We start from the raw sequence: 27,818 nt of genomic DNA on the forward strand, positions 1-27,818 counted from the left end.
CCACATCATGGTATGACTAGTAAAAATATTTAGTGCTTTCCTCCCTCCCTGAATAGGTAGTTGATACTGATGAATAATGAAAGATTTGGAATTATGGGACAGAAATTGATCAACTTAAGAGTACAAGAGTATATTACATCAGAGAATAAGCTTTAATGTTACATGCAACATAGGACAGCTAGGTCTGAGAGAGAATTGAGAAATGTGAGGTTGCTAAAAATGAAATTATTCACCAGGGCCTTTAGGGCCCTTCTGAAGTTTTATTTTCCTTGAAGTCTTTTTGTGCGTGTATGTGAATACTCTCATTGCAAAAATGCTATTGGTCGGGTAAAAGAAAACTTTTGAGACACAAGGGGATGTCAACAGTTTTTATCCTTCCCTAGAAACCATCTTTATAACAATGTCATTTTCAATTTAGAATCGACATTAAGAAAAACATCCAATCCAACTCATTCAGAACTCAAAAGAACAAACAAGATAGTGCTCAATCAAGTGCATGAAAGGATGTTATACCATATCAATAGATGTGAAACTAATCTGAAAAAGTTACCATTATAAAAACTGGGTAAGTCATTTCTAAAACCAAGTTAATCATACATGACAGTTATCAAGAGTGTAAGAATTCATCTGAAACAGCTAGTTGTAGATGTCTATTCCAAACAATTCTATTTTAAGGTGAATTGTTATTCTGTAAGCACATAACATTGCAATAACATGAACAGAAAAATACTTTTAGTCCATTTTTTAATACTAAAAAAAAAAAAAAGAGGGACTTCCCTGGTGGCACAGTTGTTAAGAATCCACCTGCCAATACTGGGGACATGGGTTTGATTCCTGGTCCAGGAAGATCCCACATGCCACAGAGCAACTAATCCTGTGTGCCACAACTACTGAGCCTGCGCTCTAGAGCCCGCGAGCCGCAACTACTAAAGCCCGCGCACCCAGAGCCTGTGCTCCGCAACAAGAAGCCACAGCAATGAGAAGCCCACGCACTGCAATGAAGAGTAGCCCCCACTCACTGCAATTAGAGAAAGCCCGTGCACAGCAACGAAGACCCAATGCAGCCATAAATAAATAAATAAATAAATAAAATAGAAATAGACTTTGAATAAACACATTCCAGGTGAAATAAATTTTACCAAAAAAAAAAGAGAGAAAAAGACTTCAGAAATTCAATTTGCCATGGAGAACTTCACAAGTAACACTTTTCTTGTCTAATACTAAATTTCTGGGGATCTGCATGAAAACACAAGACATTAAGCACACCTAAATATAAATCAAGATAGAACATAATTCAATAAATAACCAAAGGATTAAATGCTATGTCATCTCCAGTGAACAAATTTCAAAGTAATCACCTTGAGAATAGAAAAGACAGGTTTTAACTTTTTCAATTTTAATGTTTAATAATTCTGGTAATACTCAAAAAGTATTGCAATATTATAAGTACTTATGCCCAAATATCTTAAGTTTCAGTGACAGAACTTAACTCAGTGTTAACAAAGGAATAAATTGTTCCATTCAAAATTTATTGAACTGCAAATAGTATTATGCTAGTTAACTAGAGAATATATCTCTAAAAAATATCTCAGCAGGTTCCTGGATGTCTCAGTATATGCCAACATTATTGGACTGTTTAAATTAGAAGCTGAAACTATGAATTACCTGTCAAGGTTTCAACAATAAAAATTTTAAAAGCTCATATTTGTTAATAAATTAGATTTATACAATTGATAATTTCAAAATAAATAAAACCTGAGTAGTATATGCCCTCTACTTCCACCCACCCTCAGCATCTATCTGTACCTTTTTACATCCCATTTTCTTTTAGACTGGTGTGTCTCAAGCTTTAATAAGCATACATATTCCTTGAGGATCTCATTAAGATGTAATTTCTGATTCAGTAAGTCTGTTGTGGGTCCTGAGAGTCTACCTTTCTAACAAGCCAGAAATGAAGCTGATGCTATCTTTGAACCACCCTTTGAGCAGCAAGGTGACCCAATATATAAAGTGAGGGAAACCTCTGGCCTAATGACTGTGGTTTTATAGATTCAATGCTGTCATATTTTGTAATCAAACATAAATAAGCAACAATGATCACAAAAAATGTCTTGGAAGAAAAGAATGTTTTAGTTAAGTGAGAACTTAAAGTATACCAAATTGGCAGTGTTTCTATTTGTCTGACAATTAATTGACACCTTTGATACATTATAATGTAATTAGGACACCAAATTCTGGTAACTTTAAAAAATAGTTACTATAGCTTGAGGCTCTCTCAGTTAATTCAAGTTCAGAAAATTCAAGCCAGTACACTGTAAAACCACTATTAAAAATCTTTAATGGTAAAGTGTTCATATAAATTACTTGTAAACCTGCTCTAAGCTATCCCATCTCCTCCTCCTCTTTCAACAAATAAATGCTGCTTTTTTTTCTTCTGTCTTGTAGCTAAACAGCGTGTAACACCCAGTGCCCCTCCCTTTAAAAATCGAACAAAATTGTCTCCAACCAAAGGACCCAATGCAAAAAGGTTGGCTTCTTTAACACACTCATATGTATATGCATCTATTTCCACAGGATTACCCTTACATGTGATTGGCTGGCTTGAGTTGTGGCCCAGGTAACACCCTTGCTCCTTCAGAAAGGACAGATTGGGATGAGAACCTATCAATACTACTGCTGCAGAGAGCTTAAATATTTTTTTTAATCCAGAGATATTTTGAAGAATGCATTTCATGTCCGACTTAAAGGAAAGCACATGGTGCTCAGGAAAACTGGTATAATCAGATAAAAGATTTGAGTCTAAAGAATATGACTGAGTACACATCATATGATAGACTTTATGGTATTCTGGATAAAGCTTTTTGGGAAGCTGTTTGAAAATTAAGCTTGGATCAGTTACTCGTCTGCGAAATACATGAATCACAGGGACATTATTGTTGTAAGCACACAGTACTGCATCAGCTGCGGTAAGCCCAGAACCTACAATTAACACTGGATCCACTTTGCCACACAACTGTCCTTTGCTTATAGCGGCTCCAAATTCAGGCATTGAATGAAACACAAAAGGAAAATCTTCCCCATCAATTTCCAAACGGCCAGGAGAATCCAATGTTCCGGTTGCCAGAGCTACATTTTCAGCAAAGAGACAGAAGGGAATATGGGAACCATCTCTTATTCGCTGATAACCCCTGATTTCCCAGTTTCTCTTGGTAAATTTTGACTTCTCTATCTGTAAATGCTGTGTTGAAATATCTCTGTCTTGACCATCATTATCAACTTGATCTCTGTAGAGTCTTGATACAGAGGTAATGTAAGTATTCTCTCTGAAATTCTTCTGAAGACCCATGACTTTTACATAATGTTTATAGTAGCGAGCTATTTCCTCTGGCATAACTCGATCCCCTTTTAGGTTCCTATAAAAAGAAAAGGAAATATATTCTATGAGGATAATACTTTTAGTTTCCATGATTAGCACTTCTCCATCTAGTAAACTATTACATCTTTTTAATTCCTCTGGACTGTCCAAGCTAAAGCTAACACTTACCATAACACTTTACAAAGAAAGAAAGCCTTTCCTTTTCTTTAAAAATGTTAATAAATTAGTTTATCAATGGAGGAAGTCCCATGAGGGTAGAGATTGTATTTAATGCATCTTTGTTTCCCCAATGCCTTGTATAAGTATCTGTTCAGATTAGCTGCCTTTATCAATAAACTTTTATTAAATAAATGGATTAAAATGTGGATATCTGAAAATTAGACTATTTTAGTCTATGTCACAATTGTAATCTAAATAATTCAGTCTATAGCTATACTATTCAGTCTGTATTCTATTTAACTATTGACTGAATTGTTTACAACCATTGAGATATTACAGGTCTGACTGCAATACATATACTTCTCAAACATAATATCTAGACACGATTTTTAATAAGTTGCTTTCTGTTTTCCTAATGACCAAAAATAATTCAGATCAGTCTTTTGCTGAACAAAATCATATTTAAGTAGATAACAGTTCTCTCTCTGTGTTTTCCTACTCATAAAGAGATCTATAAATATAAGCTGCTCTTTATGAAAAAAGCACGTTAATACATCTTTTATTTTTCACTTGAAATTTAAAGCAATGGGCATTAGTATCCTTAAACAATGCCCCAATTAGAAGTAAGTAGAAATAAAAACACCAAATCAGGGAATTCCCTGGTGGTCCAGTGGTAAGGACTCCGTGCTTTCACTGCCGAGGGCCGGGGTTTGATCCCTGGTTGGGGAACTAAGATCCCATAAGCCATGCAGTGGGGCCAAGAAAACCCAGAAAAAACACCAAATCATTTCACATAATTCAGTGTAACTTGTAACTGGAAGAAGTTCAAAGTTTAATGACTAATAATTAAGATTTAGAATGTATTAACTCTCAATTTGTACAGAAACCCTATGTAATAGTTACTATTATTATTATCTTCATTTTGCAAACTAGGAAGTTGATAGCTAGTTTAAGTTATTTGACCAAGGTCATAACATTAGAAGGTACAGAGTCAGGATTTAAACCCTGCCAATCTCTAGAGGTCTAAGAGTCTTAACACTATGCAAGGGCAGGAACTAAAGCTAATATTTATCACAAGATTCATTTTCACATATTACTTAAACACACAATATGCTCAATTTAGAAGGATGAACACTCTGGTATGTAAATCATAAAGCTTTCTTTCCCTTTCTTACCCACATCATAAAGGGAAAAATATGTTGAGCAATTTCACTTTCTTACTTACGAAAATCAAGAACTTGTACAATTTGCCTGATTTTGCAACTTAACATTTCAAACCCATATAAAATTCCTTTTTAAAAACCCAAAAGTCATATTTGAAAGGTTTAAATTTACTCTGGTCTAAATTTACTTTCCTTAAATCTTCTTAAATTAAGGATAATTACTGTAGATTAACATGGTTTCTATCTAGCAGAAAGTCAAGCATTCAAACATTACAGCCCTGTTCTAACAAAGGTTGAGTAACTTCCTGCTTTAATTTATTGTTTCTGGCAGCAAAGTAGAGTAGATTCTGTGTATTAGTAGTTCCTATCTATAGGAATGAAAATGGCTTGAAAATGATAGGGCTTTTCATATTTCTTTTTAAATTTTGGGTTCTTTCTCCCAAATAAATACAAAATAAACTTTTATTCTTTCAAGTTGAGATTTTCATATTTTCTTTGTTTTAAAATTAATTTTCATTGAGGTATAGTTGTTTTACAATGTTGTGTTAGGGGATTTTCATATTTTCTATTCTCATATTTTAGTATTCTTATTAAATATTCACCTCTACAGCCAAGTAGGCAATCACATCACGGATTCTATTTTATTCCATCATTCTAAATTATTCATTATATATATTCTGGTTTCTCTTCAGATCATATAAATCTTAAGCGTTTTAAAATTATTCATTATATATACTCTTCTACTCTGAAAAGTCAAATACTTTAGGTATGTATACATGAGATATGCATACATGAAGTTATATATCCATTCATAAAAATAAGTTATATATATCCACTGATAAAAATAAGTAAATAAGGAAAGGATATGTAGGTGGACAAGAAAGTAACAAAACAGAGTGGTTTAACAGGAGAGTGGGATAAAACTATGATTAACAATCTGTAGACAAGCCCTTACTTCTGTGTGCTTAGTTTTATAAAATCTCTAAATAGAAACTAGCTCATAACCACTGCTGCAAAGAGGTTTTATTTGAAAGACAGATGCATCAATATTATTCATCTAAGACAGGATCACAGCTAGTTTGAGATTTGCTGACAGACTCCCATTGTACACCAAAATTTTAATAGTTTTATCTTTACCTTCGTTTGCTAGATACCCAATCTTTAAATTTAAGTCCAGGTAGCTCCATCCAATTTCCAAAGCTGATTGTCAACATCGAGCCTTCCATATTCTATTTGAATAAAAAATGTACAATCAAAAAACACATTTTATCAGTAACAAGGTTTTTTTTTCTTTTTTTTTAACCAAAGCCATCTCATTTACTATAATTAAGTCTGGATAAGCAGAGCTCTAATAAATCCTAAATGGTTGTGTAAATCACCTCTGGAAATTTATTCCAATTAACTTTCAAATATTTTCAACACTTGGTAGTATCTATATTCCTTCTTTCATGTAACTATATATTTATAAATCAGATTTACAATATTACCCAATGCCTATAATCAACATAATTAGATGCAGAATATCGTGTTAGAGGAGCAAATCAGTATTTTCATTTTAAACAAAAGGGGAAAAGTTCATTCATTTCTAACGCTTTAAATGTCTTTCCATTTTAATATTATTAACAAATCTTTTCTTTTTTTTGCGGTACGCGGTCCTCTCACTGCTGTGGCCTCTCCCGTTGCGGAGCACAGGCTCTGGACACACAGGATCAGCGGCCATGGCTCACGGGCTCAGCCGCTCTGTGGCATGTGGGATCCTCCCGGACTGGGGCACAAACCTGCGTCCCCTGCATCGGCAGGCGGACTCTCAACCACTGCGTCACCAGGGAAGCCCAACAAATTTTTTTAAATGGGCAGCAAAATGGCTTCCCCCCCACCCCAATCAATTATGATTGTGAAGTCTAAGCTGGTTTCAATATAGCAGGCATCGCTTTCTAAAACTAGGGAAATAAGTTAGTGGTTGCCTGATTAAAAACAGACTCACTGCTGAGGCTAATGCTGCCTTTAAGGAAGTGAGCCCCTTCAAGCTTGCCCTACTTCTACTTTGCTCAGTACAAAGCAAGAAAAGCCCAAGGGCCAAAAGCACCTTTCCCAATGATCTCTTTCAACCAACTCTTTTAGGCTATGCCTTCTTTTATCTGAACACTTCTTGTCCTGTTTCTACACAGCCCAGTATTGGGAATGGGACTTGTTATTATTATTAGCTAACATTTACAGAGCACTTACTATGTGCTACGGCTTATAAAGTCATATTATTTGTGACAGTACAAGATCACCACAGGAAGAGAATGTAGCAAGTTGCCACTGCTTTGAAGCAGGCTGGGCCTGATACTAGGATTAGAACCAAGTTTCAGGTATATATCGCTTTAGCACTGATTCAAATATGTTTTTAGTAATCAAGGCTTATCCATACTTTAACTTTCCTGAATGTAAGTGGGAGAAATGAAGTAACAGAGATCAAATATTGCCTGCACATTTTTCCAAGCAGAAAATATATATGTACAATAAAACCTCAGGAATTTATAGAAGGTTCTCTAAAAACTTAAAAAATATATTATGGCTTTTCCAATAAATGCAGTTTTATTAAGAATGCTACTTATTAACAAAGCAAATATAAACATGTAAGCTAAAAGGCACAGATATTTTGATAGTTGCTATCCATTACTATAAAGGTAATTAAGATGAAAAAGTCAGTGATATAATCTATAAAGTCCCCAAATACTCTGAAACAATCGTTTGATAAATGTAAACAACTTTTAGCCATATAACATTGCACTAATATAGGAATATCCAACTGAAGTTTATACTAAAGATTTGATATTTAAAGTTAAAATTCCCATGAAGTCTTTATTTCATAACACAGCAAAAATTATTTAACATTTATTTGTACAAGTGAGCACTCACCACACACTAGACACTGTACTAACTGCTAAGGACACAGGAGTGAAGAATAATTATTAGTTGCTGCCCGCTAATGAAATATGCTGAATCTTTATGTTGATAGTCCTCTGGTTTAACCTCTGCTATGGACTGAATTGTATCACCCCCCAAATCCACATGCTGAAACCCTAACCCCCCAACGTTATGGCACTTGGAGATGGGGCCTTTGGAAGGTAATTAGGGCTAGATGAGGTCATGAGGCTGATGCCCTCATAACAGGATTAGTGGCTTTACAAGAAGAGAGTTCACACTCTCTTTGCTACATAAGGATATGCAAGAAAGCAGCTGTCTGCAAGCCAGAAAAAGAGCCCTCACCATAAACTGAATCATCTGGCACCTTGATCTTGGACTTTCCAGCCTTCAAAGTGTGAATCTGTTGTTTAAGACACTCAGTCTATGGTATTTTATTTTAGCAGCCCAAGCAGACTAATACAAACTTTTTTCTTTTACATTTTTCATTTAAGATCTTGAAAATGTAGGGAAATAATACATATTAGAATGAAATACTGTGTGAAATTTTGTAAACTCTACAATGAATAAATGAATTAAAAATGTTGTACTATAAAAAAAAAAAATGTACTATGCAAAACATCTTGAAATATTTTCTGTATAATTCTTAGAGAAACACTTATTCTAAGACATTATCACTAATCAAATTTGGCTTAATTTCTACTAGTAATTAATTCATATTTATCCAAACACATTAAAATTCTCAGATAAAGATGTGGTAATCATCATATATAATATTATATCATAATGTTTAAGAATCAAAATGGTCTTATCAAGATGACGTATAATAATTCACATTCACTAAAATGCTAAGGAAAATATACTCACATGCCAAGCTCCACCAGGTGGACCTTTACCAAGAACTAAGTGAGGGATATAATGATGCTGTTCCAATTTCCAATGCAAAATGGATGGATAATCATACCCAAAGTCAGCATCTGGATGAAGAAGTGCGTCGAAAAGTACTGCAACAGGATTGGATGATCGACCCTCAAGGCCCTCAGACAAGTACTCTAAGTCCTGAATTTTTTTTTTTTAAAGAAAGAAAAAAGGCAGATAGAATTTGGAAAAACAAACAAAAAAACTCCGGCTAACATAATAATAGTGAAGACCATTATTGTAATCCAGCATTTCCTATAGAGTGTGCTACAAAACACTGACATTCCTTGAGATCTTAATAGATTCTCTGGTCAAATGAGTACGGGAAAAGGTTGGGTTTCAAAAAGCTAATCAGATCATTTTACTATAAAACTTGAAGATGCCTTTAATATGCTAGTATGCCTTACTATGTCTACCATGACACTCTAATAATAAAAAGCAGCATTTCCCAAACTTACCAGAGCATAGAGCACCTATTAAACTCCATCAGGAAATAATTTGTGAAATTCTGCTCTAATTAATTCAGGAAAATAAATGGAAGCAACTCAGCAGAATATATTTACAATTCTAAAATTAAAATGTTAGGTGTTACTTAGAAGAAAAGGTTTTCAGCTAAGAAATACAATGCTTATATAGTAGAAAACTAACCTTGTCTCAGTATAAATAAATTTAAAAGCATCAACATGTGAAAAATAATACCTGATCAACAATGGAAAGATGTCTCGCTTCTTCTAATTTGCTATGTAAGATTGTGTTTGGATGTATTGCTTCTGATGATAAATATGGTCTGTAGCCTGACAGCATATAAGAAAGGCAGATTCCTGAGGGTCCATTTCCTATTAAAAAAAAAAAAGGTGGAGAGGGGTGTATCTTGCATCTTAATACTCATGTTCTTTGGCTTTTCTATTTCACAGATGGTTTTTCTCCTTCACCAATTCTTCTTTCTCTAAACTCTCAAAGCCAAGTATTCACAAGAGAAGATTTTTGTCTTCTCTCCTATTTTCTTTTGGGAGTCTCACCTACTCAAAGCTTCAACTCTCTATGCTACTAACCCTCAAAATTAGATATCTAGGCTGACCTCTTACCCCAAAAATATATCCCAAATTTCCATATGCCACTTCTTCACCTCACTGAACCACTAATAACTTAATCACAATGTGTTCAAAAGCAAATTCATGAGTTCTTCCATTTTGGTGCCCTCTCCTTTAAACCTCATTCCTTTGCTGGTATGATACTTACCAGGAAAATCCTAAGTTAATCAGGTTCTGGTTTAAACGTATTTTGTCACCTATATCCATTCAGTTGCCTTTGTTATTCTCACTCATATATTCTCACTCAGAAGACAAAAATCTCTTCTTGTTCCTCTTCAAGATTCACCTACTTCAAATCATTTCACATTCTACATTCAAATGAGTTCTCATAACAGAGTTCTCATTATGTTACCCGCGCTATGTTACCCACTCTACCCAAAGCCCTTCATTGCTTGTTTCTTCTATCCAGTGTTCTCCATGTTCTGGTCTCAACCATCTTTCAAGTCCCACCTCTTAATAATTTCCCTCCTGTATTTCTATATCCTTTACCCAAAACCAAACTGGATTTTTTGTTGTTGTTGAACTCCAACAACTACTTTGATTTCTGTAGTTCTTTTAGTCTGGGTTGCCACTTCTCTATTATATCCATCTACCAAAAATTTAATCTATCTGGGACAACTGTAAGCCATCAGAAAAATATCCTGTTCCTTGTCTAATATTTTGCCCCAAATAAGCTCAAAGATATAAACATGAAAAGTAACATCATAATATTAGGAAAGAGGTTAATATTTCTACTTATAATGCTGTAGCAAGTAGCCTTTAAGTACAACACAAAACTCAAAAGACAGAAAGGAAAATAAACCATTTGACTTCATAAAATTTTTTTTAAATGGCAAATACTGGGAGTTAAGATCTGAGGTAAAGAGCTAATTTCCTTGAATCAAAAAGAAAGAGACAAAACTAAAGAAAAATCATGATACCAACAGAAATAGAAAACAACATTTGAGAAAACCCAACACTTATTCATGTAAAAACTCTCAACAAACAACAGAGGGGAAATTCCTTAACTCGACAAAGAGTATCTACAAAAATCCTACAGCTAACATCATAATTAATGGTGAGAAATTAGGGGGGTTTTCCCTATAAGATCAAGAAAAGGATGTCTCTTCTCACCTTTCCTACTCATCACACACCTTAATGGAAATCCCAGCTAATGCACTAAGACTAGAAAAGGAAATTAAAGGTATACAGATTGGGAAAGAAGAAACAAAACTGTCTTTGTTTGTAAATGCCATGATTATCTATGTCAAAAGTCCCAAAGAATTTACCAAAAAAAACCTCCTGGAAGTAACAAGCAATTATGTTGCATGAAAAAGGTTAATATATACAAGTCAATTGCTTTCCTACAGACCAGTAATGAACAAGTAGAATGTGAAATTAAATACACAACCCCACTTATATTTGCAAGAAATACTTGGGTATAAGTCTAACAAAATTCACATAAGATCTAAATGAGAAAAACCACAAAACTCTGATGAAAGAGATCAAAGAATATCTAATTGATGGAAAGCTATTCCATGTTCATGGATAGAATGATTCAATATTGTTAAGATGTCAGTTCTTCCCAACTTGATCTACAGATTTGATGCAATCAAAATAAAAATCCCAGCAAGTTACTTTGTGGATATTGGCAAACTGATTCTAAAGTTAAATGGAAGGGCAAAAGACCCAGAACTGCCAATATAATATTGAAGAACAAAGTTAGGGCTAATACCATCCAACTTCATCTTACTGTAAAACTACAGTCAATAAGACAGTGTGGAAATGAAAGAATATATAAATGAATGGAACAGAATAGACAGCCAAGAGATAGATCCTCACAAATACAGTCAACTTATTTTTGACAAAAGAGCGAAGGCAATGCAATGGAGAAAGGATAATCTTTTCAACAAATGGTACTAGAACAAATGGACATCCACATGTAAAAAATGTGAATCTAGATACTAACTTTATATCTTTACAAAAATGAATTAAAACAGATTATAGACCTAAATATAAAACATAAAATTATAAAACATCTAGAAAATAACTATGAGAAAATCTAGGTGACGTTGGGTTTGGTAATGAGTTTTTAGATATAACACCAAAAGCAAGATCTATGAAAGAAAAAAACTGATATGCAGGACTTCTTAAAACTTATGCTCTGCCAAGTAACTGTTAAGAGAATGAAAAGGCAAGTCACAGACTAGGAGCAAATATCTGCAAAACATGTATTTGATAAAGTACTTGTTTCTAACATATACAAAGAACTCTTAAATCTCAACCATAAGAAAACCACCAACACAATTAAAAAGTAGGGAAAAGCTCTGTACCTCAAGGTATAGAGATGGAATATAAGCATATGAGAAATTACTCAACATTGTATATCATTACAGAACTGCAAATTAAAACAAGATACTACACACCTATCAGAATGGCTAAACCCCAAAACACAGACAGTATCAAATGTTTCCAAGGATGTGGAACAACAGGAACTCTCATTCATAGTTGCTGGGAATGCAAAATGATACAGTCACTTTGGAAGACAATTTGACAGTTTCTTAAAAAGCTAAACATAGTCTTACCATATGACCCAGCAATCACACTCCTAGGTGGGTTGAAAACTTAATGGCCATGCAAAAATCTGCACATAAATGTTTGCAGCACTTTACTCATAAATGTCAAACACTGTAAGCAACCAAGATGTGCTTCAATAAGCGAATGGATAAACTGAAACATCCATACAATGCAATAGTATCCAGTGATAAAAAGAAATGAGTATCAAGCCATGAAAAGACAGAGAGAAGGATCTTAAATGCATATTGCTAAGTCAAATAAGCCAGTCTGAAAAGGCTACATACAGTGATTCCATATATATGACATTCTGGAAAAGGCAAAACTATAGAGATAGTAAAAGATCAGTTGTTACCAAGGTTTGATAGTTGAAGGAAAGGATTAATGGGTGGAACACAGGAGGTTTTTAGGGCAGTGAAACTATTTTATATGATGTTATAATACATGACATTATACACCCAGCAAAACCCATAGAACTGTACAACCCAAAGAGTGAACCCTAATGTGCACTATAGATTTTAGTTAATAATAATGTATAAAAACAGTGGTTCATCAATTGTGACAAATGTACCACACCAAAGCAAGATGTTAATAAAAGGTATAAAAGGGGGTTGGGAAGGAGAAGAAAAGGAATATATAATAAAGATGTTAATAAAAGGTATAAAAGGGGGTTGGGAGAGTATTTACAGAAATATTCTCTGTAATTTGTTTCATTTTCCTATAGACTTAAACTGCTCTAAATAAAGCCTATTAAAATAAATACTGACTATACGAAAAATAGTGGGAGTTAATATCTCAAAGAATCAAAAAGAAATAACACTCAAAAGACAATACAAAAAGAATACAAATAAACAGTTCATAGAGAAATATATACACAGGCAGAATGTGCCCCAACTCCCAAAGATTTCCCATTCCTAACCCCAAGAACCTGAGCGTGTTACCTTACAGAGAAAAACGACTTTGTAGATGTGATTAAATTAAGGACCGTGAGCTAGAGAGAGTAGCCTGGATTATCCAGGTGGGCCCAATCTAATCACACAAGTCCTTAAAAACAGAGACCCTTTCCCACCTGTGGTAAGGAGGAACCATAACTATGAAAGGTTAAAAGAGAAACAACACTGCTGGCTTTGAAGATGCAGAAGGGGTCCAGGAGCCAAGGAATACTAGCCTCTAGAAACTGGGAAAGCAAGGAAACATTCTATCTACCCTAGAGCCTCCAAAAGGAATGCAGCCCTGCTGATACCTTGATTTTAGCCCAGTGAGACCACTGTTGGACTTCTGTTCTATAGAACAGTTAAATACATTTATGTTGTTAAAGCCACCAGGTTTGCGGTAATGTGTTATGACAGCAACAGAAAACCAATTACATACATTAAGGAAATTAGCCCTTTATTATGATCAGCTGGCAGTGCTACTGCCAGCAATAATAGCCCTATATACATGAGGTTAAGCTACGCTTTGGCTAGCTGAGGCAAAATAGGAACAGATTGTTTTGGGGGAAGTAAGGTGCAGATGAAAGTAGTTTTTCCTTTTCTGACCCTGCCATAGCCCAACTAGAACACGAAGACATAGGTTCCTTTGCCTATGGCAAGACATCCAGGATGGAAAACCAGGGTTGGATATAAGTGGGAAATGAACGTGAGATTTAGTTTCCAAGATATCTTGGATGAGAAATACTGCAAACACTGTCAGCTCCCCTAGAGGGGAATCTAGTGTAGAACTATCTTGCTTTCCTTCCTTCCTTCCTTTACTGAATCTCCTATGGAGAGATGTCAATATGCCAGACAGAGCACAGGACTTTCCTCTCCATTAACTTGAAACAAGTCAAAGAAACTAAGGAAGTTGTATGCCATCAAGGTACATTATGTCCCATAATTCCTTCCTTTGGCTTGGTTTCACACTATAGTACTTGTCAAACTTCATGAGTTTGAATATTAAAGATACATATGACAGGTAATTAAATACATGCAATAAAACAAAATCATAAAATTTTATAATTTTGAATTAGGTTTTATTAATAACTTAATTTTTAATCTTATATACCTATCTATTGAGGTGGTACAATAGATATACAATAGTAACATATGGTTAAAATATTATAAACCTAACTGTAGAGTACTATAATGTTCTTTACTAACTGAGCACTGACTACTAACTTGCACAGGTTACTCAACTACTGAGTTTCCCTGTCTGTCCATACCCTACAACCTCAGAGGGCTATAGCGTTTTAAGGCATAATCCAATAATGTACACAGAATGCTCTATACAGGGCTCTAATAACATTGGTTATCATCATTATCATGACACTGTCATATAAGTAACACAACTGATAGACTACTGATATTTTAAAATAATAGAGTAATATCAACCCTTCAATGAAAAAATGTTCTATTCTAACACAGAATCTAATATCAGATCAACCAATTCCTCTCTCCAAGGATTTGGTTATTGGTTATTTAAAAATATTAAGCAACCTAAGAATACTTTTCAATACAATCCTAAGAACTTATGCTATGCAACTGTGCATTTATAAAAGTAGTAAGGATCAGAACTGTAATTTTAAGAGATAAAATGCAATAAAACTTACCTATTACTACCACAGGCAAAGTCACTGATGAATCTTCAAGTAAAGAAGTTTCTTCAACTAATGGCATAGCTTTAACTTTTCGCCCCAAATTATCACCAAAATATTGCACTAAGGAATTAAAAATCTCTCCTTCAGTTTCAGGGTCACTATAGTTTCTTTTAAAAGGAAAATATGGAACAAAAACAAAACAACAGATATACAGTCAATATAGCCTTTATAAAAATCTGTCTTTTATTCAGATTTTATTTAGGCCATAAAATATTCAATAGTTCCATAAAAGGAGAAAAGGAAATCCTTTTGATTAATGCTTTCAAATTAGTACCTTAGCCACGTCAATGTACACCACTTTGCTAGAAATCCTAAATACAGTGGTCCCTCGGTATCCAAGGGGGGTTGGTTCCAGAACCCCACCCTCACTCCCCAAATACCAAAATCCATGGATCCTCAAGTCCCTTATATAAAATGGCATACTATTTGCATATAACCTACCTACATCCTCCCACATAGTTTAAACCATCTCTAGATTACTTATACCACCTAATACAATGTAAATGCTATGTATGTAGTTGCCTGCATGCAGCCAATTCAAGTTTAGCTTTTTGGAACTTTCTGGAATTTTTTCTTTCCCAAATATTTTCCATCTGCAGTTGGTTGGATCCATGGAGGCAGAACATGTGGATATGGAGGGCTGAATGTAGCTGCTCATGTCTCTTTAATGCCTTGAAGGCAAGTCTTAAATAAGAAGCTATTTTTAATGACCAAAGACATAACATTGTATTAGGGATTTTTATAATTCTGAGATCTCCTAGGACTGGAAAGTTTCTCATTCACTTTTTTCTCATTAGTAAAAAGATGAGTGCAATAGAGGTAGTATATTTGGGAAAAAACAGTCACATAATACTTTAAGGAAAAGTTACTGAACTTATATATTACAAATGGTGCATTTTGGTAAAAAAATAAGGTTTATACATCTTATTCTCAAAGAGATACTGAAAAATGCAAAGATCTTAACATTAATTTCCAGTCTACCTTCTTTCCCAACTGCCTCCCTAGAAACTAGTTTTGGCGTTCTGACAAGCTCATGTAATAAATGGAGTATCCTTTGAACACAGTTAGTTTTGCATTATACTAGAGATAACTTCAGAACAGAATTCCTGAATTATTTTTCATTTTCATATAGTCAGAAACAGGCCAATGTCTGAAAATATTAAACAGTACTGACCAGTGGGTGAGTGTGCTTATTACTATTCCTAAAATGATAAACATGGGAATGGATCAGTTATTTCACAGGACTCACTGATCCTTGGGCGAGGATGACACATGGAAAGAATTAGGCAGAGACCAAAATTTCTGCTTCCCTATAACCTTCCAAGTTCCCGAACTACCCCAGGATAGGGCAGAGTTCCCCAGGATACACTGATAGATTTCCCACCCCCAGTAATTGGGCTCCCCTAACAATACATGGCCCCTTTTGGCCAGAACTGATACCCTTTGGATATGGCTACTTAGGAAAGCCCCTCCTCACATTGCAAGCCTGCCCCTGAAAGAAGTCTTATGCTCAATCCATCCCTTTCAGAGCATTCCAACTCCCACCACTGATCAGATCCAGATGTACTGGCTGTCTTGCCTTCTGCTTCTTGACAACTGAACTCAACAAGGATATATTATACTTGAGCCTGTCCCTGATATTTCTCCAAAGTGTGTGCCCAGGACAGGTTCCCCAGCTTCCTTTGGATGCTTCTGATTAGTCCTTTTAGGTATCCAGGCCTCATTAATATTATGGTGGTTGTAAAGGCCACAGTTCTTTTTCATGAGATGCAGACATCATGGCCAGTCTCCTCCTGACATCCCTATCTCAAACACTGTTGCTTCCATATATATAACCTGGAATTTAATTAATAAAAATGATCATCACTCTAAGATTCTGATAATTAAAAAGATGTCTCCTTCTTCAAACCCTAACAAATGTTTCACATTAATAAAAGGGCAGATATGCTGGGGGTTAGAGTCAACTTGAGACTATATAAATATTAAACTAGATACTTGAATATTATCTGATATCCTGTACACTCTGAGAGCAAACTGATAATCCTCTGAATGACTGAATGAAGGTACTTTAGCAGTTACTACCATATTTGATTTTATAAGCAAAACTCAATGATCTAAAATGCCTTGGTCAGTTTCTTAAGTCTAAAAATAAACACTGTGAAACAAATATTTAATATTTAAATTCCTTAAGAACAAAAAAATCATGGCTAGAAGTGTTGGCTTAAACTCCGAATCACTTTTACTTAAAGGTACAGTAGAATTCATTTTTTTAATAACTTATTAAGAAGCATTTAATATTCTAAGTCAAGATGTCTCAAGAAACCTTTTTTTTTTCTTGCAGGCCTCAGAATTTTAATATAGCTATCAATTCTATAAACTGACTATACATTTTGTTTTGAATTTTATTTATTTTTGTACAGCAAGTTCTTATTATTTATCTATGTTATACATATTAGTCAACCCCAATTTCCCAATCATATATGTCAATCCCAATCTCCCAATTCATCCCACCACCACCAACCCCGACTATACATTTTACAAGGATCTTTCATTACACTGGACTAGTCTTCTCAAGTAATTGGTTTATACTTAAGAAAAAAGAGGTTAAGACAATTAGAAATAAAATGCCTCCTCTGTTAGGCTTCTATCAAGAAAGACAAAGTTTTCAAGAGCTCAAAAACATCAGAAAAACAACAGATCATCTGATCAGGCCTTAAACCAAGGTAAATAAATAGAAGGAACTTGGTAATGCTTTAAAAAAAAAGACCTTTAATGAGATATAATTCACATATAAAATTCACCCTTCTATTTATTTTTTTTTGGCGGCACCACTTGGCATGTGGGATCTTAGTTCCCTGACAGGGATTGCACTCACGCCCCCTGGAGTGGAAGCACGGAGACTTAACCACTGGACTGCCAGGGAAGTCCAAAATTCACCCTTTTAAAGTGTACAATTCAGGGTTCTAAGTAGTCACAAGGTTTTTCAATCACTACCAATAACTTCAGAGAAATTTTATCACCCCAAAAGTATATGCTGCACCCCTTAGCACTCATTCTTCATTCTTCCCTCCCTGCAGCCATTGGCGGCCACTAATCTACTGTCTTACTGACGCCTACTCTGGAAATTTCAAATAAATGGAACTCCTCATACATTATGTAGCCTTTTGTGTCTGGCTTCTTCCACTTAACATGTTTTCAAGGTTCACCCAGGTGGTAGGATATATTGGTACTTCATTCCTTTTTATGCCTGAATAATATTCCATTGTATATTACCCACTCATGAGCTGATGAACATTTGGATGGTTTCCACTTTTTGGCTATTACAAATATGCTATGAACATTCATATAAATTTTTGTGTGGATAAATGTTTTCATTTCTCTTAGGAGTGCATGCAATGGCTGGGCCGTAAACGCTATGTTTAACATCTTGAGGAATTAGCAAACTATTTTCCCAAGTGTGCATCATCTTACATTCCCACCAGTGATATGAGGGTCCCAATGTCTCCACATCCTCACCAGCATGTTATTTTTTGTGTTTTTTAGTTTAGCCACTCTAGTAGGTGTAAAGTAGCATCTCATTGCAGTTTTGATTAGCATTTCCCTAATGACTAATAATGTTAAGCATCTTTTCATGTGCTTATTGGCCATCTGTGTATCTTCTTTGGAGAATAATTCAAATTATTTGCCCACCTTCCAACTGGGCTGTCTTTTTTATTGTTGAGTTAAAAAAATTCTTTATATGTCCTGGATACAAGTCCCTTTTTGGATATATGATTTGTAAATATTTTCTCCCATTTTGTGGGTTGTCTTTTCACTTTCTTTATATTGTCTTTTAAATCACAAAAGTTTTAATTTTCGATCAAGTCCAATTTATTTTTTTCTTTTGTTGCTGTACTTTTGGTGTCATATCTAAGAAAGCACTGCCTAATCTAAGATTACAAACCTGTTTTCTTCTATGAGTTTTATAGTTCTAGTTCTTAAATTTAGGTCTTTCATCCATTTTGAGTTAACTTTTATATATAGTATGAGGTAGCAGTCCAACTTCATTCTTCTGCTTGTGAATATTCATCTGTCCTGGCATCATTTGTTGAAAAGACTGATATTTCCCTTTTGTCTTGGGATCCCACAGAAATCAACTGACAACAAATGAAGGGAATTATTTCTGGACTCTCAATTCTATTCCATTGATCTATGTTTATCTTTATGCCAACGTAACACTGTCTTGATTACAGTTTCTTTGTAGTAAGTTGTAAAATTAGGAAGTGTGAATCCTCCAACTTTGTTCTTTTTTCAAGATTGTCTTGGCTATTCTGGGTTCCTTGAAATTCCATGTGACTTTTAGGATCTGCTCATCAATTTCTGAAAAAAAAAAGGCAGCTAGGATTTTGATAGGATTACACTGAATTTGTAGATAAATTCAAGGAATATTGCCATTATTGCCATCTTAAGAATACTAAGCTTTTCAATCCATGAACATGGGATTCCTTACCATTTATTTAGGCCTCCTTTCATTCTTTTCAATGTTTTCTAGTTTTCAATGTACAACTTTCACATTTCTTCTGTTAAATTTATTCCTAAATATTTCATTCTCTTTGATGCTAGTATAAACTGAATTGTTTTATCAATTTCACTGTCAGATTGTTCATTGTAAGTGTACAGAAATACAACTGATTTTTGTATGTTGATCTTGTATTCTGCAATATCACTGAATTCATTTACTAGATCTAGTAGGTTTTTTGTGTGTGTGTGGGCCTCAAGCAATTTGACACTAGTCTCTCCCAAGACTCAAGTAGAGTATATACAGCCAAAGTTTTAGCTTATCTTAATTCTACAGAGTATATGTAATTTGTTCTGATTTTCTACTAACTGGTCATAGGTATAATCTTTGTGTATATAATCCATAATATTGGTATAAACTATTTGTAATAAACTTGCATGGTACTTGATAAATACTGGTTTAACACAGGCATGAAAAACTGAACCAAGAGAAGAAATGAAAATAAGGTTCACTGAATTTACATAAAGCAACAATGAAACAAAGACCTATTAGTAAGTATTCTTTCTAAAAAATTCAGAGTCTAAACTATAAATTTAGTATTGCTGTACATATTTTACAGTATATGCATACTATATGCATACTGTGTTCACAGGTCTATGAACAGTGAAAATTTCCACTGCAGATATCCAATTTGCTGAATGTTTGTTCTATTTAAAACAAGTACTTGAGTAATAAAAAAATCTACTTTAAAAAAATCTACTTTTCCTTTGAGGCAGTAAATTGGAAAATATAATTAAATTTTAGGAATAGTAAAGAACAGCACTTTACACATATGCAGAAATAGTTACCTTATTCTTAGGCATCAAATTAGAAGACTATTTGAAATTTCAGATGATTTTAGATGCCTTCCATGTTGTGTTTTTGAAACATTATGGTCCAAAGACTCAAAACAAATTTAAAAGGATGGCACAGACATAATATTTGAATAACAAAACACTTTTCTCACACCAGCAATACTTTTCTAAATGATCCTTCAAAATGAAATGCTTTACTACCTGAGTTTAGTCTTTGGAAGCATGAGCTTAGATTTTTACCAAATTGATATTACCATAAGAAAAGAAGGTTCTAAAGTCACAAAGGAAGTCAGTCACACTCTTTATCTTCTAGAACAGGAAGTATGGAAGTTTTCTTCCTTGGAAAGTTAGGAGACAGTTCTCTCACAATATTTATTCTTTCAGATATAAGGCAAGATCCAAAATGTAGACACTGTCACTATTGGTTTTAAAATGTGCTCCTAATGAGATTACTCAAAAAAAAAAAATTGTGCTAGTAAATTATAAACCTTCTTCTAAGGAAATGTTTTAATTATTAAATAAACGTTTTCTTTTTTAAATTTTAGATAAGATAGAGCTGTTTATACAATGGAAATATGGTTTATCAATCACAATTTTTATTCTTTGGCTAGCAGGCTTGTTTTCCCTTATCCCTCAAGATCAAAATATAGCAAATACATTGTTTTCACCTCCTCCTCCACATTTCTGTACAAGGACGTAAGCACATGATATTTACTACCTAGGGTTAGTTGAACACGTATGAATCCCAAGCTGTGTCCTTAGAATTCAACTGTACCAAAAGGTGTCAAAAGGCTTTTGGACAGTACTTTCTAAAAAGCATATTATTTTCTCAGGGGCTTCAGTTTAACAAGTTTTCACTAGGCGAACTTGTTTTCTAAAGTTCTCCAAAGTGGATCTGATACTCTCAAATCACTGTCAAGTAGCACCACACAAATCTGCCTAGAATTTAATATCCAGCAGTTTATTACATAAAATAATTTTTAATATCCAGAATTTAGAGACTCCTACAAAACTCACTGAGAAGGTAGGCAAGCCTGGATTGCTGCTCTAGTTCAACAGGAATTCTGAGTCTTTTCTGTGCCTTACACACCTTTTGCAATTTGGTGAAGCCTCTGGACCTCTTCTTTGAATAGTATTATTAAACACATAACAGGATTTACAAGGAAACTAAAAAGTAAACTTGGAATATGTTTTTATGTATTCCTCTATTGTATTAAATAACAAGTTCAGTGATGTAAAATAATTACTGTAATCTTGAAGAAATAAATAAACAGTATTTCTAGGTATCTGCAACAATTAATGTGGTATGAAAATATTTGTGATTTCTATTGATGACAAAGTCACAAATACTACTGTGATTTACTGCTTATATTCACAGTTGAAGAAAACAGATTTTGGTTAAAGTTGAGTGAAAATTCCTGGTACCTTTCTTTACATCCAAGTTCACTGGCCACCTAAAGTCTATATATGCAGCCCAATTTAAGAACTCTGATCAGAATTTCATATTTTACAAAAGAAGTTTTGCATATCATTATTCTAGCACATTCGTGTATATATAAGGCAAGGCACTTCACTAAAGTCTTCGCTAAGCTTATCTTTTCTTCACCACAAGGTTAAAACTAGTTTCAAATTGCTTTCGGTCTTTCTCTCCATAACTGAATGAAATGTTGGCCAACTGTGCTAGATCTAGTAAATAAACTTTTATTTTAAAATGTATTATCCGTATCACCCCTAAAAACGTTCCTCATAATGTTAGTCTAGAATCGCGACATTTTTCAAATTTCTACAATATATATGACTTACAATGACTGACATCTTAAAAGTCAGAAACATATTTGTAGCTAGAACATCACATTTTAAACATAGCTCCCTGCCTCCCTTCAACCCAGTAACTTACGTTATTAGATTTTTTTTTTTAAGAAAAAAAAAATGTTTAAGGTGTGTGTGGGGCTGGGAGAACCTCACAACCCTTCACTAAAACTTTGCACTACTTTTAAGTCTCAGTTCGCCGTAACCGACTAGATCCGGGCCTAGCCGGTCCCGCAGTCCCGTGACTAGTACGGTCCAGGGAGAGGAAAAGGGGACAACAGAGGAGAGTCCCCCAGAGCCAGGAGCCAAGGCGGGGAACCTCGACTAGAAAGGAACCAGGAGGAAGCAGCAGCCGAGGCGGGAGGCCTCTGCAATTCAGGCGCTTGCCTTCCACCCCCGACCCGTCCCCGACTCTCTAACCCGCGCGGCCTCTACCCATTTCGGCCCCTGCCCTGCCGCAGGGCCCCGCAGCACTCTAACCTCCGCCTGCCCCCTTTTCTTCCACGGTGGAGAAGTCACCTGAAATGACCGGCCAGGGAGCAGCGGCAGCACCACACGGGCATGGAGCGCGGCGCACGGGGCGCCCGAGCGCGACCGCCACGGCCACCTCCCTCGGCGGGGTTGCCCGTTCAGGACGCCCGCCCGGTTACGGGGTCCTCGGGGCGCCCGCGCCCCGCGCCTAGCCGTTGCAGCGGCTGCCGGAAGCTGCGGTTCAGCAGCCGGCCGGGCTCTGGAGCACCCAAGCCCGCTTCAGGAAAGCGGCTTCCGCTCCTCGACTACTGGCAGCCGGACGCCGGCGGCCTATGATCTCTGGGCGCCGCGAAGGGGGCGGAACGGGGCGGGGACGCTGCGACGGCTGCGGCGGAGGCGGGCGGGCTCCTCCTCGCAGGTGCGGAGGCGGTGGCGGCGGGCGAGGCCCGGGATTGGTGGAGCCGCGGCCAGAGCGAGGGGCCCGGCCTGAAGAAGTGTTGGCTGAGAGGGCGGGGGGCCGAGGCAGTCCGCCCACCAGACGGCTGGCGGTGGCTACTGGGGCCCGGGCCTCGGCCTGCGCCCTGCGGCGTGGGAGGTTGGCAAGGCTGGGAGGATGTGCGTCCTGAGTGCCGGATGACAAGGGGAAAAGGAAGAGCTACTAACCTCGGTAGCGGGACGGATAGGGGGAAATCCCTGCGTGATGCGCGGCCTCTGCGACCCGAGCACCCCAGTGTCTCCAGAGTCGGTCCACGCGGGCCTCTCACTGAGGACGCCCGGCAAGACCGAGATTCCCGCTCGACGAAAACCACTTTAGCGCCTTACCTCGCGCTGGCCTGGGCGCAGACGCCCGGAGCTTGCGCGCGCTTTTCGTTCTTGACCCTGCCTCACAATCGCCTGAGAGAACTCATCAAACCATGGGTGCCCGGGCCCCACCCCAAGGGTTCTGATGGGAGAAGTCTGGCTTTCCGACTGAGGCCCCCCTTCCTGAAGTGGCATCGCTGGTTAAAAATACAGGTGCTCAGCCCCGCCCCAGATTCACTGAGTACCTTTCATGGAGGGGGAAAGGGCAGGGACGTGTATTTTTTTAAGTCCCTCCAGGTGGTTATAATGCAAGAAAAATTAGAAAGTACCGAGTAATGAGTGTTCCCATTCGGTATTTTCAAGAAATGAAGGGGGGGAAAAAAACTGGGAGAAGTGATTAATTGCATATACTGTTATATAGAGATGTCTTTCTATCCCTCTTTCCAAAGAGCGCTAATTATTTTTGCAGTTAAAATCTGGGATACGTAAGTTTCTGGTTTTAAATAATTTTTTAAGTTCTCAATTTTTGCTGAATGTTGTCATTGAACAAACTTGGACTTAGCAGGTATTTTAGAGTCTGTGGAGCTTGAAATGAAGTTTTAGGACTCAGCCTGACTCCAGGATTATACAATCTAAAATAATATATTCATTCATACATATACACTTATATTCATGTTACTCTAATGTTTATTTTACTTTAATGTTTCAGAAAGTGAAGCATAATTTTCTGTTGATATTCATAACATTATCCTTTTAAAGGAACTAAATTCATAATAGCTATGCCAATCCAGAGAACTGAAATATTTAAAACTGTAAGTTTTATGAGTACTTTGTATAACTTTTTCTTTTCTTTATGGCTTTGTTTTCACATTGAGTTTCTTGTGGTATTTTCAGATGAATTAATAAAGTGAGCATATCAAATTTTAGCCTTAAGCAGACGTGTATTTAAACCTCGGGAACTTGCTATCATGGTTTACCCTTGATAAGGGCTAATGATTAAACCAGGTCACAATAACTACATAGAGGATTTTTCTTATAGCAAATGGGGCACATCAGAATTTTTGTTTCTGTTTTTTGAAATTGTAGGGTGAGGTGCTATTTAAATATAAAATCCAGGTTTGATGAGGTCATGGAGCAACAGACTCAGATACTGCTGGTGAGAGTGTAAATTAGTATGTAATCCAAACTCCCCCGTTTGCATAATAGACTCTCATTCCTCCTTTCAGCACATGCAGTAGCACATTCAGGGTGGAGCTTATCTCACACTATCAACCATTCCTAAACAACCCTCCTTACTGGTGTATAATATACCAGTATTTTATACATTAAATTATACTATAGTAGTTAAAAGGACTGTCTATTGGAGTCTTCACTGTGCTAGCAGTGTGATCTTGGACAAGTTACTTAGCATCTCTGGGCTTTGATTCCTCATCTGTAAAATGAGATAATAATAGTTCATTGGTTATAAGAATTAAATTAAAAAATACTTATAAAGCACTTACCACAGTACCTGGTTCATGTTAATAAATATTAAAATAAATATAAAATATTAAATAAATATGAAAATAAATACTTTTCATTATTATCAATAATATTGTAAAATATTTTCACATTTTCTAAAATCAGGAAGTATGTGTATGGATTGAAATGTGCTCTCCCCCACTCCACCCCAATTCATATATTAAAGCCCTAACCCTAATGTGACTGTATTTGGAGATAGGGCCTGTAAAGAGGTAATTGAGATTAAATGAGGTCATGAGTGTGGAACTCTAACCCAGTAGGTTTGGTACCTTAGAAGAAGAGGAGCGGTCTCTTTTTGCCAGATGAGGACACAGGAGAGGGTGGCAAGCCAGGAAGAGAGCTCTCACCAAGGACCAAATCAGCAGCCTCCTTGGTCTCAGACCTTCCAGGCTCCAGAATTGTGAGAAAATAAATATCTGTTTAAGCTACCTACTGTATGGCGTTTTGTTTTGGAGCCTGAGCTGACAAAGATAGTATGTTTTTGCATTTTCTAGAAGCAAACAAAAAATTGTAATGGAAATTATTCAAAATAAACTTGCATTTTGTATACTAGGTAAACCTGTCAATGGACCATTTCATATGCTTGGTAGTATAAGACTAAGTTTTAGAGGGGTTTAGAGAATAGAGTCATCAGCTCTATTCTCTATCTAGATGGCAAATTAAAAAAAAATGCTTCCCTGACTACATGGGAAATTGGGGACTTACTGGTGCTGGGGACTTAAGATAAAGTTTGTTCCTGCAATTTGAACTCAGGGGATTAGAAAATTCTATACCAAGAAGACTGCTTGCTAAAAATACAATTTATTTTTGTGGCTATTGTAGCAGTCAGATTCAGTTGCAGAGAACAGAACTCATAAAATTCACTCTAGCTCTTAAGAATCACTCTTAAGAGTTGCTTTCGGAGAGGAACCAAGATGGCGGAGTAGGCGGATGTGCTCTCACTCCCTCTTGCAAGAACATCAGAATCACAACTAGCTGCTGGACAATCATCGACAGGAAGACACTGGAACTCACCAAAAAAGATACCCCACATCCAAAGACAAAGGAGAAGCCACAATGAGATGGTAGGAGGGGTGCAATCACAGTAAAATCAAGTCCCATAAATGGTGGGTGGGTGACACACAGACTGGCAAACACTTATACCACAGGAGTCCACCCACTGGAGTGAAGGTTCTGAGCCCCACGCCAGGCTTCTCAACCTGGGGGTCCTGCAATGGGAGTAGGAATTCCTAGAGAATCACACTTTGAAGCCTAGTGGGAATTGATTGCAGGACTTCAACAGGACTGGGGGAAACAGAGACTTCACTCTTGGAGGGCACACACAAAGTAGTGTGTGCGTCGGGACACAGGGGAAGGAGAAGTGACCCCAGGGGAGAATGAACCAGACGTACCTGCTAGTGTTGGAGGGTCTCCTGCTGGGGAGGGGGGGTGATGTGGCTCACCATGGGGACAAGGACACTGGCAGCAGAAGTTCTGGGAAGTACTCCTTGACGTGAGTCCTCCCGAGTCTGATATTAGCCCCACCAAAAAGGCCAGGTAGGCTCCAGTGTTGGGTTGCCTCAGGCCAAACAACCAACATGGAGGGAACCCAGCCCCACCCACCAACAGTCAGGTGGATTAAAGTTTTACTGAGCTCTGCCCACCAGAGCAACAGTCAGCTGTGCCCACCACCAGTCCCTCCCATCAAGCCTTTTAGATACACTCATCCACCACAGGGCAGACAGCAGAAGCAAGAAGAACTACAATCCTGCAGCCTGTGGAACAAAAACCACATTCACAGAAACATAGACAAGATGAAAAGGCAGAGGGCTATATACCAGAAGAAGGAACAAGATAAAACCCCAGAAAAACAACGAAGTGAAGTGGAGATAGGCAACCTTCCAGAAAAAGAATTCAGAATAATGATAGTGAAGATGATCCAGGACCTCGGAAAAAGGAGGGAGGCAAAGATCAAGAAGATGCAAGAAATGTTTAACAAAGACCTAGAAGAATTAAAGAACAAACAAACAGAGATGAACAATACAATAACTGAAATGAAAACTACACAAGAAGGAATCAATAGCAGAATAACTGAGGCAGAAGAACGGATAAGTGACCTGGAAGACAGAATGTTGGAATTCACTGCTGTGGAACAGACTAAAGAAAAAAGAATGAAAAGAAATGAAGACAACCTAAGAGACCTCTGGGACAACATTAAATGCAACAACATTCATATTATAGGGGTCCCAGAAGGAGAAGAGAAAGAGAAAGGACCAGAGAAAATATTTGAAGAGATTATAGTCAAGAACTTTCCTAACATGGGAAAGGAAATAGTCACCCAAGTCCAGGAAGCACAGCGATTCCCATACAGGATAAACCCCAGGAGAAACAGGCCAAGACACATAGTGATCAAACTGGCAAAAATTAAACACAAAGAAAAATTCTTGAAAGCAGCAAGGGAAAAATGACAAATAACGTACAAGGGAACTCCCATAAGGTTAACAGCTGATTTCTCAGCAGAAATTCTACAAGCCAGAAGGGAGTGACATGATATACTTAAAGTGATGAAAGGGAAGGACCTAAAACCAAGATTACTCTACCCGCAAGGATCTCATTCGGATTCGATGGAGAAATCAAAAGCTTTACAGACAAGCAAAACCTAACAGAATTCAGCACCACCAAACCAGCTCTACAACAAATGCTAAAGGAACTTCTCTAAGTGGGAAACTGAAGAGAAGAAAAGGACCTACAAAAACAAACCCAAAACAATTAAGAAAATGGTCATAGAAACGTACATATCAATAATTACCTTAAACGTGAATGGATTAAATGCTCCAACCAAAAGACACAGGCTTGCTGAATGGATACAAAAACAAGACCCATATATGTGCTGTCTACAAGAGACCCACTTCAGACCTAGGGATATATACAGACTGAAAGTGAGGGGATGGAGAAAGACATTCCATGCAAATGGAAATCAAAAAGCTGGAGTAACTATACTCAGATCAGATAAAATAGACTTTAAAATAAAGAATGTTACAAGAGACAAGGAAGGACACTACATAATGATCAAGGGATCA

The 27,818-nt window shown here is 36.6% G+C and overlaps 1 protein-coding gene across 4 annotated transcripts; it reads right to left on the minus strand.

The window, feature by feature from the left end:
- Positions 1-22,773, minus strand: OSGIN2 (oxidative stress induced growth inhibitor family member 2). 4 transcript variants are annotated; one of them, XM_079902470.1, is made up of 7 exons: positions 22,486-22,773; positions 18,749-19,164; positions 14,758-14,912; positions 9,226-9,362; positions 8,476-8,667; positions 5,836-5,927; positions 1-3,413 (listed from the first exon to the last, which is right to left on the minus strand). In XM_079902470.1, exons 2-7 carry the CDS (start codon positions 18,850-18,852, stop codon positions 2,378-2,380), a joined length of 1,716 nt encoding a protein of 571 aa, XP_079758596.1. In that variant the 5' UTR covers positions 18,853-19,164; positions 22,486-22,773; the 3' UTR covers positions 1-2,377. The 4 variants fall into 4 exon arrangements, with proteins under 4 accessions (XP_079758596.1, XP_079758598.1, XP_079758597.1 ...); XM_079902472.1 differs by having other exon boundaries at positions 17,957-19,164; XM_079902471.1 differs by lacking the exon at positions 18,749-19,164.
- Between the last annotated feature and the right edge of the window lie 5,045 nt (positions 22,774-27,818).

The sequence above is a fragment of the Stenella coeruleoalba genome, assembly GCF_951394435.1.
Source record: "Stenella coeruleoalba genome assembly, chromosome: 17".
Taxonomy (NCBI): domain Eukaryota; kingdom Metazoa; phylum Chordata; class Mammalia; order Artiodactyla; family Delphinidae; genus Stenella; species Stenella coeruleoalba.

Excerpts from the sequence above, each read along its gene's own strand:
- OSGIN2 (XM_079902470.1), bottom strand. The coding sequence starts at position 18,852 with ATGAAGTTGGACTGCTACCTCATACTATATATAAAAGTTAACTCAAAA. Across the intron at positions 9,363-14,757 it reads TTTGCCTGTGGTAGTAATAG|GAAATGGACCCTCAGGAATC; the intron begins GTAAGTTTTATT and ends TTTTTTTAATAG. Across the intron at positions 8,668-9,225 it reads ATCTTTCCATTGTTGATCAG|GACTTAGAGTACTTGTCTGA; the intron begins GTATTATTTTTC and ends AAAAAAATTCAG.